This window comes from Hyperoodon ampullatus, assembly GCF_949752795.1.
Source record: "Hyperoodon ampullatus genome assembly, chromosome: 3".
Taxonomy (NCBI): Eukaryota; Metazoa; Chordata; class Mammalia; order Artiodactyla; family Ziphiidae; genus Hyperoodon; species Hyperoodon ampullatus.
In genome coordinates, this window is record NC_136916.1 from 102,212,953 (window position 1) to 102,229,865 (window position 16,913).

The 16,913-nt window shown below is 41.7% G+C and overlaps 1 protein-coding gene across 1 annotated transcript in view; it reads right to left on the reverse strand.

Moving 5' to 3' along the window:
• Nucleotides 1-365: 365 nt before the first annotated feature.
• Nucleotides 366-16,913, reverse strand: part of FMN1 (formin 1) — a gene marked incomplete at its 5' end in the record, with an annotated part of 398,703 nt that continues 382,155 nt past the window's right edge. The window contains 3 exons of the mRNA XM_079698811.1: nt 366-1,383; nt 2,286-2,356; nt 4,587-4,671. Coding sequence (XP_079554937.1) covers nt 2,312-2,356; nt 4,587-4,671 — 130 coding nt within the window. The 3' untranslated portion in view covers nt 366-1,383; nt 2,286-2,311. The remainder of the gene's footprint in view (nt 1,384-2,285; nt 2,357-4,586; nt 4,672-16,913) is intronic.

Here is a 16,913-nt window from a genome sequence, read left to right on the forward strand (position 1 = left end):
CAGGGACCCCGCTGAGAGCCTCCTGCCGTTCTCTCCCATCAAGTCTTTAAGGAGCCATTAAGGATCTAGACTTCTGTTGTTCTCACTAAACTCAAAGTTGATTCCCAAGGCATGGGCAAAACAGGCGCTTTTTCTTTTGTATGATAATACTAGAAGGACTGTCACAGAGCACAGGGTAGCTGTAAGTAGAATTTGTTTTAAATCGAGGAATTCCTTAGGTCATCTTCACCATTAAGTGAAAATGAAGAGAAACAATCAGTTTCAAAGCAGCATGAAAACAAAGCAGTATGAAAACCTCGCTCACAAGCAACTTCTTTTAGTCATGTAAGTTCTTACCTGCTCTGCTATTTTGCTTGTCTCATCCTTCTATTATTTTGGGAAAAAAACCAAACCATATTATTATATTCCTTTCCTTTGAATTGTTAGAAAAGGTGATTAGCACCTGCATGAATATGGCTTCATGACTTGATTTGATCCTGATAGTGCATTCTTGATTCCCCGAATGGGCATTCTATTAGAATATGGTGCTGCTTTAATTGGCCAAATCTATTGCGGGGTCCCTGAGGGGGCTGATGACTAGCAGGCATGTCCTGGGTAGACACTCAGGCACCTGGGAAGATGGTGGGGTGTAAGGGGCAGGCCACACATGGCAGGCGGATGGGGAAGGGTTTTAAAGTTTCTGCTCATCTCTAGACAGTCCTCCACCAATTGGAGGAGAAAACTTGCGCCTCTCTCCTTTCAAGGCTGAAACCTGATAGGCTTTGATCCTCATCTCAGTTCACCCCAAGTCTCCTCTCTTCTCTCCTCACAAGATAGACTAGAAGAGTGGTGGCTTAAGGAAAAAATTTTAGGAGAGAGGTCCAATCTGGTTTCCCTGTGACTCAAGAGGCAGTGATCACATGAGTTTCCAGGGTCAGAAAAAGCTGCTTATGTACGATATTCCACACAAAGTTCAATATCAATGTAATCACCTTCTTCCCATTTTAATGTAAAGAACTCTTTTTCTGCCCTTAGATTTTTGTGTTTTTTTTTTTTTTTTTTTGAAGTTAAAACCCCCTGCTTCACCATATGTCACATGCCTGTCAGTCAAGGTCATGATAAAGGGCTGCAAGTAGCATCTGCTCTCCTGTCTAGAAACTGCCTCCTGGGGTTGGTGGGAGAGGTCCAGCCACATCCGGTCCCAGAACACAGTGTACAGCTCAGCTGTAGGTTACCAAGTTGTTATCCACGCATAGATGATTTGAGGTGTGAGATGTGCTCTGATACTGGGTCACTTGTCCAAGCAGGTGCTTTGACCCCAAGTCTGTCCCCACTCAGGTATCACAGTTTCTTCTGGGACAGAAGGGGTGGAGAATCCCTAGTGGTCCAGGAAACCCCAATGAACTGATATGAAAACAAAAGAATGGGTCTCACTAAATGGCTGATGCCAACTCCCTGTATCATAATTTGTTCTCCAGGATGAAGTTTATGGCTATTTAACCCCCTTCTCCATCCATGTATATAATTCCATTTTCTGTTCTGTTACATAAAAAAAGCAATGAGGGCTTCCCTGGTGGCGCAGTGGTTGAGAGTCCGCCTGCCGATGCAGGGGACACGAGTTCGTGCCCTGGTCCGGGAAGATCCCACATGCCACGGAGCGGCTGGGCCCGTGAGCCATGGCCGCTGAGCCTGCGCGTCCGGAGCCTGTGCTCCGCAACGGGAGAGGCCACAACAGTGAGAGGCCCACGTACCGCAAAAAAAAAAAAAAAAAAAAAAAAAGCAATGAAAAAAATAACCGTTTTTCGAGTGTGGGAAATAGAGAGTCTTGGACCTCTTAAAGTAGTTTTGGTAAGTTTCAACATTCAACAGCGAGAAGGGTGCTTCAGGATCTTGCTGCAATAGGATCAAAATTAAGATCAATAATCAAACCAGCAGTATGTAAAGACCAAGCCTTGAACTTGCTCAAGGCAACTGTCACAAAACATCCTTCCCTTCTGCTGTCACAAGTTTATATACATCAGGTTTGGGTTAGAAAGCTTGAAACCTCTGCTTTAAAAAAAAAATTGGAAAATCTTGGTAATTTTTCTGGTCTCATAACAGAGTGAACTTTGGACCTCTAGAAGAAACAGTTATCAAATACTTCTTCAGCAGTTTTTCATTGTTCCTATGGCTTAACAAGGGACTTCTTTAAGAAGGCACGGGGTGCTCAGAAAGAGATGAGCAAAATAAACATTTAGTGACATATCTTTCGAGAACTTCTTGCAACACTGGTGTTACAAAGGATCATGCAGAGTGCTACGTCTCACCGTCACTGTTCTCCTGTGTCTCTGTGTTAGTTGGTGCTCACGCTGGCTTCCTTCTGACGCAGTCTTTCTTTCTGTTGTTTGAGAAAAAAATCGAGTTTAGTGTAACTCCTTTTTAAAAATTTTCATCTTTCTCAAATTTTGGTACCTTTCTCAAATGTCAGTCTAGAATGCCAAATAGAGTTGTACCAAATGCCCTAGAAATGAGAGGATTTCTATCCTTTTTCCCAGAAACCCTCAGTTTCCTACCCTTCCCACCCTATCACCTCACAAACACACAAAATAAATAACCAGCTAGTCAACCAACTATATCCATCTAAAACACCGGCCTTTACAATGCCAGGCTGTTCCGTTCTGTTCTCATCTTCTGGGACAAAGGTCCTAACTTCGTAGTGTTACTCAAAGACTCCTCCCATTAGGGAATGCTCAAGAAATAGTTTCTAGGAAGTCTAGATATGAAAAACCACTCTTTCCAAGTCAGGCGTGTCTGCATATGACCAACTTGGCAGGACTGAACAGAGGCTATGCAGAATGGAGGATGATGAGATTTAGTCTCTGCAGAATGGCAGAAGCTCCCATTTTGCCAAGGATGCTCTGCTCTGTTCTTCCTGAGCTTCCTTCCCAGGGACAGCCTTCTAATGACGAAGGACATGAAAGTCTGATGGCAAGATAAACAAGAGTACACAGAACAGAAACACAGACCCTCACTGTTTCTAGGACTTAGAAGTAAATATATTAAGCATAGTAAGACATGTGGGTGTGTCTGGCCTTCAAGGTGGACAAATACATAGAAGGCTAAAAAAGAGATGGAACAAGTACAGTCCTTTGCAGAGAGCAGGTGCAGAGAGATGCCCTTTGAGAACAGGTCCTAAGCTTCTTGTGACCTAGGAGATGTGAAAATGCAATGAATTACTAAATTGGCCTAGATGTAAACTTAAGATAATTTTTAAACACCCATCCTGTTTGGATACCATGCCTGACTTGTGAAATTGAATCAGGAATCAGTTTATGAGCTCTTCCCTAACTTCCACCAAAACAAACAGGCGACAAAACAAACCACCCCAAGAAGCAGAGGCTCACAGCAGAGAGCTTACTCGCCACGGAGGTCACCAATGAAAGAATGCCACGGTCCACCCACTGTTTCCCCTTTGTCTACAGGCCTGAGTCCATTCTCTCTGCCCCTGAAAATAAGGCTTGGCTGTAAAAGTTAGGATAGAGGCCCAGATAGGAGGCCTGGAGAAAAGGGCAGTGTCTAATGAGGGAGGAAGACAGAAATAAGAGTTGAACCCACTGCCAACAGAAGATCACGCACAAATGGGCGCCACAAACACATGGTCAAAGGGGCACAGAGGATGTGTCCATTCAGGTAGGAGCTCTGTGAACTAACCATGGCTGTCCCTGAGCCAGCTGTATGGCCCTGACTTTTCCATTTCTCACTCATCGACTTCACTCAACATTCCTTGAGCTGCTGATGGGGTTGTGATGAGAATATCATGGTCAGTCAATAGAAATAACCTCACTTTTAACTTATACCCCACTTAGATGGTCAAAGGATTTAAAGCAGCCGGCAAAAAAGTACTAGTGGAGAATAAAGAAGCAAAGTAACTTCACTAAGGTTTTACAACTAGTAAGTGGCTGATCTGGGATTTGAATCTCTACATCTAAATGGGTTCCTAACCCATTTAGCTTTTCCAGCTGTAACACGGAGATTCCTTGTAATCCTTACTGAAAATGGGACTGTGGTGGACGACAGTTTCCCCTCACAGCTAGGAAGACAGACTAGCCTGCTTAGCTTCTAGCCCAGGGAGAGCTGTCGGGGGACCCAGAGGCTCGTTCTGGTTTTGGCTATCCATCTGTGAAGTGATCCTAGGTGAGCTGTATCTTTCTGCATCTCAGTTTTACCAACTATCAAAAGAGGACAATCCCTGCCCGTTTCCTTAACAGGGAAAAGGAATTGGTGAGGGTGAGAATACTTAAACATTTCAGGAGAACACTGCTTTGACATGAGGGGGATCATGGCGTGGGGTGCGGTGCAGAAGGGTGTGAAATGGCAAGTGACTACATTTGGTTTATCAGGAAATGACCTTGTTTGAATTTGCTGGAAGAGCGCTCGAGGCTGTGTTTGTTCCTCAGTCTGTCTTCCCTTATATTCTTTCTTACCCATATGCTACTCTGGGATGGGAATTGAGAATCTGGATACTACTCATTTCTCTTGAGTTTTACCCTTTAAATTCTGACCCACTCCTGGGTGCACCTCAGTTATAATGAAAAATCTTGAGGTTGTGAATGAAAAATGCATCTCACCAGACTAGCCGTGGGGTTAATTTTCTTTGTCTCCACTTTCTTCTCTGCTGTTAACTTGCTGACTGATTCCTGAGCCATTTTCAATCTGAAATGGAAACAGGGAGGGGGGAGGGGAGAGGAGGATAAGAAAGGAGAAGAAAAAAGGAAAGAAGAAAGAGGAAGAGGTTAAACAGAAATCCAAATGCTGTTGAATTAACCAGTTAGCAGTTTGAAAATATAAGGAACGGTTTTCAGTGCTTTTCATTACTAAATTCAAACTTTGAGAAGGTGACTCTTCTGGGTTATCAAAGCTGAGTTTCCTTCATTGGCTGAGAGGGTCATCAAGATGTCTTTGGGAAGTCTGTGCTTTTGCAGCCAATGCAGGAGGAGTTTCTGACCTACGGAATACTAGATGGATTCACTGTACTCTTGGGGCACACTTCAAGGCTCTCTGGCTTGTGATACACTCAGTAGGTAAGATGAAGACAATTTTGAAAACTGAAATTTTGGAGAAACATATGAAAACTACAAATATTAAAATTCACCAGTTCACATTAAGAAAGTGAAAAGACAACCCACACAGAATGGGAAAAATATTTGTAAATCATACGTCTGATAAAGGACTTGCATTCAGAATACCTGAGTGACTCTTACAACTCAAATAAAAAGACAAATTACCCAATTTAAAAAACAGGCAAAGGATTTGACTAGACATTTCTCCAAAGACATACAAATGGCCTGTAAGCACATGAAAAGATGCTCGACCTCGTCAGTCATCGGAGAAGTACAAAGCAAAACCACAATGAGATGATCACAGCCACTAGGATGGCTGGAATTAAGAAGAAAGACAGTAACAAGTGTTGGAGGTGAGGATGTGAAGAAATTGGAATCCTCCTACATTGCTGATGGGTCTGGAGAATGGTACAGTCACTTTGGAAAACAGTTTGGCAGCTTTTCAAAATGTTAAACATAGTTAGCACATGACCCAGCCATTCGACTGCTAGGTATATAAATACATGTGTACCCAAGAAAATGAAAATGTATGTCCAGACAAAAAATTTATATATAAATGTTTGTAGCAGCATCATTTAAAATAGCCAAGAGTAGACACAGCCCAAATTTATATTAGCTGCTAGATGGATAAACAAAATGTGGTATATTAACACAATGGAATATTACTGAACCATAAAAAGGAATGAAGTGCTGATACGTGCTACACTGTGGGTGAACCTCAAAACATTAAGGTGAATGGAAGAAGCCAGCCAGTGACAAAAATCCACATGTTATGTGATTCCATTTATATGAAATCCACAGAGACAGAAAGTAGATTAGCAGTGCCAGGTGCCGGGGGTGGGGGGTGGGGGAGAAGGGGTGTGACTGCTAAGGGGTAAGGGGTTTCTCCTAAAACTAGGTAGCAGTGATGGCTGCACATCCTTGTGAATATACCGAAAACCCACAGAACTGTACACCTTTAAAAGGGTAAATTTTACAGTATGAATCATCTCAATAAAGCTGCTATAAAAATTCAATTCCACAACATGATATTATTTCTTATCCAGCTCATCAATTCAACAAAGTAATATTTCTTATCCATCAGACAGGCAAATCAAAGTCAGGCAATATCAACTGTCATTGGGGATATGAGGACATGGGAACTGCCGAACTGTGTATGAGGGTGTGTAAATTGGTACAGCTGGCTTTGGCAGCATCAACTGAAACTGAAAACATACATACCCTGTGAGCTATCAATTCCTCTTCTAGGGAGATACCCCAAAGGAACTTTTATAATTAGACACACCTTTCACTGTGACAATATATGCAATAATGAAAAACTGAAAACAACCTGGTGATCAAATTCAATAGGATAATGGATAGCTGATAAGAGCAAATAGTAATAGCTAACATTTATTGGGTGCTGACTGCATGTCTGGTACTGTTCTACCTGCTTTATTTGAATTAAACCATTTTAATTCTCACAACAACCCTGTGAGATAGAAACTTTCACTACTTGTATTTTACAGGTCTTAAGCACCATGCAATGATGCTTGTATATTATATTCATTTAACGGAATATGGTATAACTGTGAAAAGGAATAAACTAGATCTGAATTCACCAATTATGGATATCAGAAACATGATATTGAGAGAGGGATGAATTCTGCAGAGTGACACAGTGAAGAGGCCATCTAGCCTGGTGGTTAAGTGCTCGGTTCCAGAATCTGACTGAGATGAATTCTCAGCCCCACTACTTATTAGCTGTGTGATCCTGGGAAAGGGACCTCTCTGTGCACCTAAAAAAGAGGATAACAACAATAGTGTGGGCTACACAGAGTCATTGAAAGGACTGAGAAAGTGCTGCTCCAGGCACTGTGTAATCACTCAACATGTGTTCACTACTGTTGTTACTGTGTATGCAACATGCTACCTTGTATATATATTGGGGAATAGTGCCCACAAAACAGTGTTGTTCACAGATGCCTGCACAGTGTATATGAACATACATGTAAACATCTATTTATATTTATATGCAGACTGGAAAGATACTAGTTTCATGATAGAGGTTATCACTAGAAATACAGAAGGGAATGACACTGGGAGGTAGTATGTCTACTAGAATTTCATTTCTATCTATAATACTTCATTTTTCCATTGTAAAATCTTAAAGAATATGTGGCAAAATGTTAACAATTCTAGGTGGTGGGAATATGGGTGTGTGAAATTATCCTTAATATGTTTCTTTATTTTAAAAATGTCTTCAAAAATATTTTTTAAGTACCAAATATTTAAAGACCCACCAAATCACAGACATTTAAAAAAAAAAAAAGAACATGCTTTTTCTTCAGGACCTCAAATACAAACCTTTCACTATATATATATATATATATATATTTTTTTTTTTTTTTTTTTGCGGTACGCGGGCCTCTCACTGTTGTGGCCTCTCCCGTTGCAGAGCACAGGCTCCGGATGCACAGGCTCAGCGGCCATGGCTCACGGGCCCAGCCGCTCCACGGCATGTGGGATCTTCCCAGACTGGGGCATGAACCCGCGTTCCCTGCATTGGCAGGCGGACTCTCAACCACTGTGCCACCAGGGAAGCCCTCACTCAAATTAATCACATACCCGCTTAATATTGAAAAAGTGGCTGAGTGCCTTAGCTCTTTACTTATCTAATTTTGCACAATTTGCTTGAAACACATGCTTCATAATCTAGTCTCCCTGCCCACATGCACAAGTTAGTTCAGTGAATTCAACATGCTGACTTGTGCATCAGAAAAGAAGTAAAAATGAGACAAAGATGAGCAATGATTTATATAACCCAAGAAATACATCTATGAAGCTGCCGTGAGAACGGGCACTTCTGGACAGGGGCATAGGTCTGAGCGTATATACCACACTGCCTACTAAACTTTTCTGCTTGCAGCAGTAACTGTGACTACACCCACACAAGAAAGGAATACGCTAGAAGGATCAAAGCCAGGTCAGACTACATTGGAGACTGACTACTAAGAAATCTGCAAACCAAGATGATGGTGCTGTCAATGAGGCCACAGCTTGTAGCATCTACTTTTCTTGGCGTCTCTCTGGCAAGATTTGTTTTCAGAGAGAGCACTTATTAGTGACCCTTTAATCCATATTCCAATGGAATGGTTTGGAATTACTATTTCTCTCTGGGCTCCCTAACTTTTTTTTTTTTTTTTTTTCAGTACGTGGGCCTCTCACTGTTGTGGTCTCTCCCGTTGCGGAGCACAGGCTCCGGACATGCAGGCTCAGTGGCCATGGCTCACAGGCCCAGCCGCTCCGCGGCACGTGGGATCCTCCCGGACCGGGGCACGAACCCATGTCCCTTGTATCGGCAGGTGGACACTCAACCACTGCGCCACCAGGGAAGCCCTGGGCTCCCTAACTTTTAGGGCACTTTTGGGAGTCTTCTTTTGCTTAAGTAGTTCCTTTTCACCTTAGAATTCTGGTCTCTTCTTCCAGAGTTGGTCTTCTACCACACTCCTGGCTCAGCATCGCCTCCCCCAGTCCCCAATTTCACTTCTCAGAAGCCCTTCAATCACTTCCCACGTTCTCTCAGTATCTGGGGCGATGGTGGTCGGGGATGTGGAGGCCGGGAGCCAACCTAAGGTCCTGTCCACACTGCTAACCTTTTCCTACTGGTCAGTGGCTGTCCCGCAGACTACAGGCTGCCATGCATACCCCAGGCTTCCAAGGACAATTCTGATCTTGGTGACTCCATCCTGCTCTTCTCTAAATGTTCTCATTCAATTATGATGTCTCCCTCTCACAGGATACTCTTGAAAAATCATAAAGGATTGGGAGAAAGCATAGCTTGGTGGCAAGTAGCTTCAGCATCAGCGAGGCTTGATTTTAACTCCAACTCTGCCAGTTACTAGAAAACTTGGAGCAAGTTAATCAACTATCAGTTTCCTTATATATAAAATGGTATGATACATATAGCACATATATATGTATATATATATACACACACAATATTAACTCCGTGGTATTATTGTGAGGATTAAATTAATATATCTAGTAAAACCTCTAGTATAGCTGGTATATAGCAAGTGGTCAATAAAGGATAACAATTATGGAAACTTCCATCACGGATATAAAGGATTACTCCTTAAGAATGCACAACAGTAGTTTCTGACTACAAATAAAACAAATGGAGCTATTAGCTAAGTACTATCTTGTAGTAATACCATTTAGACGTGTCCTGAAGGCAAACCAAATCAACTAATGCTATTACCCCGAGGTTTAGCAAACCAAGGGAACTCAGCTCAGTTTTTCTGATCTGAACACAGACTCTAAAAGTCATAATGAGAAGCTACACTTTGGTGCAGGCATGATGTAAATTTTTCAACCAAATAAATATGAGAAACGATTTCAACTTCAAAAGGAAGATTCCATCTACTTCCTCCCATTTTTCCAGGTTTCTTGGAGGTATCATAAGTAAAATTTAAATTTCAAATAGTATAGAACTTCTGAATACATATATATTTTTCATGTTAACCTTGTTTTTTTCATAACCAAAATAACACTTGTTCCTTATAGGAATATTATATATCTATACACAGAAAGATTATATTTTCAGTTTATATTATATATTTAAAAGTATAAAGAAAAAGTAAGACTCACTGGCCATTTAAATACTTCTCTGAGAATGTAGTTAAGACATAATGGGACCAGTTAACGAAAATTATCACATACAAACCTCTCAGCTAGACAGTAAGATACATGAGGGTAGAGATGGTGGCTATCATTTTTATTGCTGTGTTCCTAGCCCTTGATACAGTAGCTGGCACACATATACATGCCATGAATAAATAGAGACCTAGAGAACAAAATCGAAAAAAAATCCTTTACTTTCCTGAAGTACTGCTCACTTGAATTTCTTGAAAATGCTGAGCCATGAGGCTGCCCGGGCGTGCAACCTGCATGGTCGTGTGGGGCTTCCTGATTTAATGCACTCCCGTCACTGTCTTGAAATTATTAGTATATGTATATATATATTTTTGGCCGCACTGCACGGTATGCAGGATCTTAGTTCCCTGACCAGGGATCGAACCCTGCAGTGGAAGTGCACCTGCAGTGGAAGCACAGAGTCTTAACCACTGGACCGCCAGGGAAGTCCCTTGAAATTCTTAGTTTTTGAACAAGGGGAGCCCCATAAATTATGAGGTTGGTCCTGTCTCAGACTTTCTAGGACATTTAAAGTCATTTTATCATTAAAATGGAACATTTTCCAACCTTGTATTTCCAAGGCACATTTACTACATAAAGAAAGAGAAATCTGGTTGGATAGAGTTCATACCTCCTGCCAAGGTTCATTTATTTCACTGTGTTGTGAACATTTTTATGCACCTGCTTTTTACACTAGACTGGAGCTTCTCAAAAGCAGGGATAGAACTTCACTGTCTTTCTTTTCCTTCGCATTTTGCACAGTAAAATGGCATATAGTATATGACCATAAATAGTAAGTTAATGAATGAATAAATAATTATAAGTGATGAATCTCTAAACTGTAAAAATTCAGGTGTCAAGAATGGTTATGGGGGAAAACACTCATGTCCATTCAGGTGCATGAAAATATTAAGTCACTGACTCTCACCAGAATGAATGCAACATCACCAGTGCTCAAAACTGATCCTGCAAAATACAAACCAGCAAATTCTCACGAGATTCTCTATATGTCCTTAACATTAGAGGGCAAAGCTAATTGTGGCGGGCAAGGCTGTTTGTCAATGGCTTTTGTATCACACAGTACGAAACTTACCCTTGATGAAAGACAAACGCTTAAATATTCTGACAGTCTGGCTACGTTACGTCCATTGTTATGATGGAGCATATAGGCAGGTCTTAAAAACTGCTTTGACCTGAGAGATTGATGGTTGGATGACTGGGTGGTCAGTCCGTCAGTCAATCTGTCTGTCCACCTGTCTCTCAAATGTCCTTCAAAAACCATGGGCAAAGTGTCCTATACCTGCTGAAGAAGCTACAGCAAGCTGCTATGGTTGATCACATTAAATTCACCCAGCATCAGTGTTCTGATAATGATGTGGGAAGAGACTTGCAAAGTAGAGGTCAGCAGTGTGATCACCCTTGGAGGGTTTAAACAGATGTAAATTCAGTTTCCATCAACCACAGGAGGTTTAAATAAATGCGAGCTCCCGTGTGTAAGGCAGAGACTTCACACAAGAATACAAAGTTCTCACCTCCCTTACAAAACCGGAAGGTGTGGCAACACTGAGTGGCATTTCTGTGCGGCAACACCTCAGTCTGCAACACTTGGCATCACTCCCTATCCTGTCCTCAGCCCGAGGCTGTCCAGTGGTACCATCTACCAGCTTGTTTGCACAACTGGTTTTCTTATACCCGGCACACACCACTCGTTTTTGCTGCCCGCCTGGACTCTCTAAGCTTCGGAGTTTTGGCCGGAGACTTGCTGGAAGGCTTCTGTGATAGTTCAGGAGCCCAGGGATGAGGACCCAGACAATGAAGTAGTCTTTGAAATGATCTAGTTCCCTCTGATCCATCCTACTGATGAACATGGTCTCCATTATCAATGCGTAACTCTTAAGAATGTCACCTCCCTTCTCAAAAACTCTCAGTGACTCCCAATCAGCTTCAGCTGGGGTAGCAAAGGTTTCCTATAAAGGGCCAGAGAATCAATATTCTAGACTTTGTGAGCCATATGGCCTCTGGAACTACTCAATGCTGCTGTTGTAGCGTGAAAGGAGCCCTAAAAAATACACAAATGAAGGGCAATGCAATGTCGTGTTCTAAGAAATTTATTTACAAAAACCAGTTGTGGGCTGGATTTGAACTATAGTATAGGATCCAAATTCCTTACTCTGGCAATCAGAACTCCCTGTTTCGAACTTAGTTTACTGGTCTATCTTACCTTTTCAGACCCAGATCTGGTTCAGTACTGTCCTTGGACAAATCACTTAACCCTTCTGAGCCTCAACTCAATTTCAAGTTAAAAGTGGAAATAATACCATACCTAAATAACACAACTGCTATGAAAATAAAAGAAACTTATTATCTGTGATTACTTATCAAGCATCCTTTCCTTCACCTCACTCCACGTGTTCCCCGTCCTGTCCCAACTTCTCACTCTTCTTTCTACCAAGGCTTTTCTCACCCCTGCATCTCGCTCTTACTGTTCCCTCAATGACTTTCTTCCTCATTTCCATGTGTTCAAATTCTTCCCATTCTTCTCGTCTCAGCTTAAGTGCCAGAGTCATGAAAGCTTCCTTCATCTCTCTTAGTCAGAAGTAATTGCTCTTTTCTCAAGTGAAAGGGCACTTTGTGCCTCTCTTATGGCACTTAGGAACTTTTCCTCTTAGGACTGTATAGGTGTCTTATTTCCCTCAAACCACTGGAACCACTTGAGGACAATGATCACGCCTTCTGCATACTGGGTCTTCTCCCTGATCCTACATCTAGCACTGTGCCATGCAGCAGTCAGTTGTTAGCAAATATCTAAGTGAAAGACAAATGACGTGCGTTGACAGCTTTTCTCCGCTTTACCTCAAACAAGCCTAAATGTTTAGTAAATACCCAGAAGCTGTAGGACAATTATCTTTTGCATTTAGCCTTGGGAAAAAAATAAAACGTAAAAGCATGGAAAAAATCTAGCTCCAGTTATTGATTAGCTGGTTGAGTCCTAAATATGGAAAAAGAAAGGGTGCTTAAGGCCACCCAAATGTGCTAAATATTTATGCATGTCAGATTACATACATATTCCAGGATTCCTGAAAGTATCCACATTACTTTGCCCCCAAGGAGACTGAGGCTCAGAGAGGCTATACAACTTTCCCCAAGTCTGGAATTTGCCTCTCTCACTTAGGAGGTAAGAACTTTGTTGCATGCAATCAAAGAGAACTGGTTGGACAATTTCTAGCTACAGCCATGCTCGATCTCTCCCTTGGCTTCATTGCTCATGGACTTGTCTTTGGTTCTGGCCTAGATCTTGGTTCTGTTTTTGTTTCGGGTCTAAATATTTACGCTAGACTCTCACACATAGTTGCTCATGATCACTCATAGGCAAATACCTAGACTTGATTTCAAAGGTTACATCTCATGCCCTCTAAAAAAAAAAATTCTGAAATATAGGGAGGAAGACATACAAGTAAGTTAGAGAAAGAAAATAACTACTTTCAATTTACAAATGCTTTAATAAAAGTGATTTCTGAAAACCTTTTCTTCCTTTCCGTTATAACACATCCCTAGAGAGTTATTAAGGGCCCCAGTAAATTTCAGTTGCTGCCAAAGTCTACTGAGGAAAGACGTGAATATGAGATAGGACAGTGACGTGTGTCCTCAGATGGTCCTGCTTAGTCCTTGTTCTACAGAAATGATTTGCAACCTTGGTTGGTTGAGGAGGGAATTCTGCTTCCAGTTAGAAAGCTACAAGAGAACATTATTCCCATCCTCAATGAAAAGATTGGGATAAGGTACAAAATCACACTTTTTCTTAACCCTTTAGAGAGCTGGGATCACAAGGCAGCTGAGGCAACTGCATCCCAAAGAGTGATACGCCTTTCCATTTAAAGGCTCAGGCTCCCCACATGACAGCCTCCTTTTCTGGGAGATCTGGGCATGCTTTGGGGTTTCTACAGGCTAGATGTGTATTCCTGCAGCTGAATCAAACCAACTCGGAACACAGCCTTCTGTGAGATTGAAGAAATACGATGTCTTTATTCTTTAGACATCCAGTATTTCATTGGCTCATGAGGTACAAGGCAGAATATACTGAAATCATCCTGAACTTTACAATAACAGAAGTGCCTTCATTTTTAACCATAGGGATTGGGCATGCCAGCCAACCAAGAGGTAAGTGAGATATAGGAGGTGGGGTAGAGTGTTCAGGCTGTTTCGTACTCCTTGTCACTAATGGAAAAACCAGTAACTTAGAGCAGCATTTTCAAACTGTCTTCCAAAGAGCCTCAGCAAAGGTGCCTCAGGAAAAGAAGGAAGAGTTAAGGATTCTCTTAACCCCAACATCTGCAAGCCTCCTTCAACCAGAAAAGCTTAATTTAATCTGTTTTATATATTGGGGTTTCATGAATGTTTTCACTTGGATAAAAAAAGCTCTGCTATTTAGGAAAAAAAGTCGGAAAACGCTATGTATGGAACTCAGCAGAACCCACTGAATCTCTTAGGTGGGGAAGAGAAAAAAAATACCCTTCCTGTTCAGGAGAATGAGAGCCAACAGAAGTCTTCTTCCTAAAGAACTGCCCAGGGATATCTGGGAGATGAACAGCTGATTAAGAAGACAAGGCCTCTTAAAAGAATGGTTCTTCTGACAGCCATAGCCACCAGATTTCAGCTCAATTTCAGGGCTCAAATCAAAACACAGCCAGTTCTGCCACTCTCTTCTGCGTGGTACTTTCCAGATATGTTCTAAGCCTGGGAGATGGACAGTCTCTGACAAATACAGACAGGCACCGTGGGGACAGATTCAGAGGAGCCAAAGTGTGGGAAAACTAAGTGCCCAGGGGGGCACCTACTTACTTCCCTGTCCTAAAGTCAGGAATTACCTTACATTTCATTATGGTTCATTTTCTTTGTGATCTTTCTGGGAATTTTAACTGATCTTCCTGATTTGGGTCCTATTCTACTCTCCAATTTCTATTTGCTCTTACTACCCTAGAATGAAGATGAAATGAATCCAATTGATTACACCCTAAGGTTCCTCCCAATTTAATTCTGTGACTGCAATTAACATTTTCTTTGGGTCATCTGTTCTTTCCCTTTTCCTTTCTTTCCCATTCCAAATAACTGTCTGAAGTGTAACAAGACTGTCAACCTGTTAACTTTGGAATAATTCTTAAGTATGAGGCTAGGTTACATTTTTAATGAAAAAAAGTTACACAGGCAACTAACGGATGTCTGGACACAGCGGATCTCAAATCATGGCTCAGGTTGGAATCTATGCTCTAAAGAGTGGGGTTAATTTTAGTATTTAAAAATGAGTAAATGTTCTGGAAAAGGCAGAACTATGGAGACAATAAAAAGATGAGTGACTGTGGGGCAAGGAGAAGACATGACTAGGCAGAGTGCAGAGGAGCTTTAGGGCAGTGGAAATACTCTGTATGATATTATAGTGATGGATTATATTATTACGCAATTTGTCCGAACCCACAGAATGGACAACACTAACAGGGAACCCTAAGGTAAAAACTATGGACTCTGGGTAATTACGGTGTGTCAATAATATTCATCTTTGGTTAAAAAAAGAAAAAAAGTATCATTATGATGAGTGATGTTGATAATGGAGGAGGCTACGCATGTTTGGGGACAAGGAGATACATGGGAATTCTCTGTAGGAAATCCACCTACCTCTCAATTTTGTTGTAAACCTAGAACTGCTCTAAAATAATAAAAAAATATATTTTTTAAAAATGAAAAAAAAACAGGGCTTCCCTGGTGGCGCAGTGGTTGAGAGTCCGCCTGCCGATGCAGGGGACGCGGGTTCGTGCCCCGGTCCGGGAAGATCCCACATGCCGCGAAGCAGCTAGGCCCGTGAGCCATGGCCGCTGAGCCTGCGCGTCCGGAGCCTGTGCTCCGCAACGGGAGAGGCCGCAGCAATGAGAGGCCCGCGTACTGCTAGAAAAAAAAAAAAAAAGAAAAAAAACAGGTAGATGGCCCCCACAAATTACCATTCTGTTTTAAACGCCCGTTGGTTTGTTAGAAATCCTCTAAATGAAAATGACCAATTCATTTCAGCAAGTGGAAAATAGACAATCTGGTTATATTACCAGGGCATACTTGTTAATAAATCACTCAACTCGTGTAATGTTGACAATGGGACTGAGGAAGCAACTTCAGGATTACAGAAGTAAAGTTTTGCCTATAGAGCCACTAGCTTCAAAGAGGAAGCTCTGTTAGCCATCCAGTACAGTGTGACCTAAAAACATTAACCACTGCATGACCCAGACCATGTACACATCTTCACTGAAGATATTCAAAGTCAATGGCTTTGGGAACATCAGTGTCATGAAGGCAAAGAAAAGGGAGGCACTGCACGAATATAGTTCATAAAATGCATGTTGGTAAAAGCATGAAATCTGACCAGCTGTAATGTAAATCTGTTTACAGAAGACTTAATATCAGTCATCGCTAAAGAGGTCAAAATAGTCTAGAAAGGGAACAGGGCAGGCTTCTGTGCACCCGTATGTGTAGTAATGGGCCTCTGAGTCAGCATGCTACAGGGAATAACACCCAAGTTCCCTAAAAAAACAGGATAAATAAAAGCTGAAGGTCCAAATCACTATGTCACTAGGCTTATCCTAAAATTTAAAGACATGTGAACCAGAATCTACCAAGCATGAGAACTCTTCCTTCTGGTGGCTATTCTGAAATACACAGAAGAACATGATCAGCAAAGAAGCATGAGAAAAACATGTCCTTGTCCATGGCCCTGTAAACTGTGGCCTGGGGCCCTTTGAAGGGTAGATAAGGTTTTGTGGGATGGCACCTACTGAAGATCATGCTTGTAAATAAGTAACTTGCCAGTCTGGCTTCCCAATGTGGGTTGACTTTACGAATCATTATTAGGGGCACCTTCTTCTATAAGTAAATGGTACTATTTTTATGGTCTCCCTTTAGGAGAAGAAAATCAGAGGCGGTGTATAAGAAGCTGCAGAGATGAAATACCAACTGACTATCCACTCTTTTCCTGTGATCTCCTTATAGCCTTGAACTAAGTAGCATCAGGTCAAGGAGCAAAGAATACTATCCAAAGAGACTTTGGGGAGGTGTGGGAGTGGCCTTATTGCTTAAGAAAGCTCAATAGCACATGGTTTTTTGTATTTTAGATGGAGAAGGTTG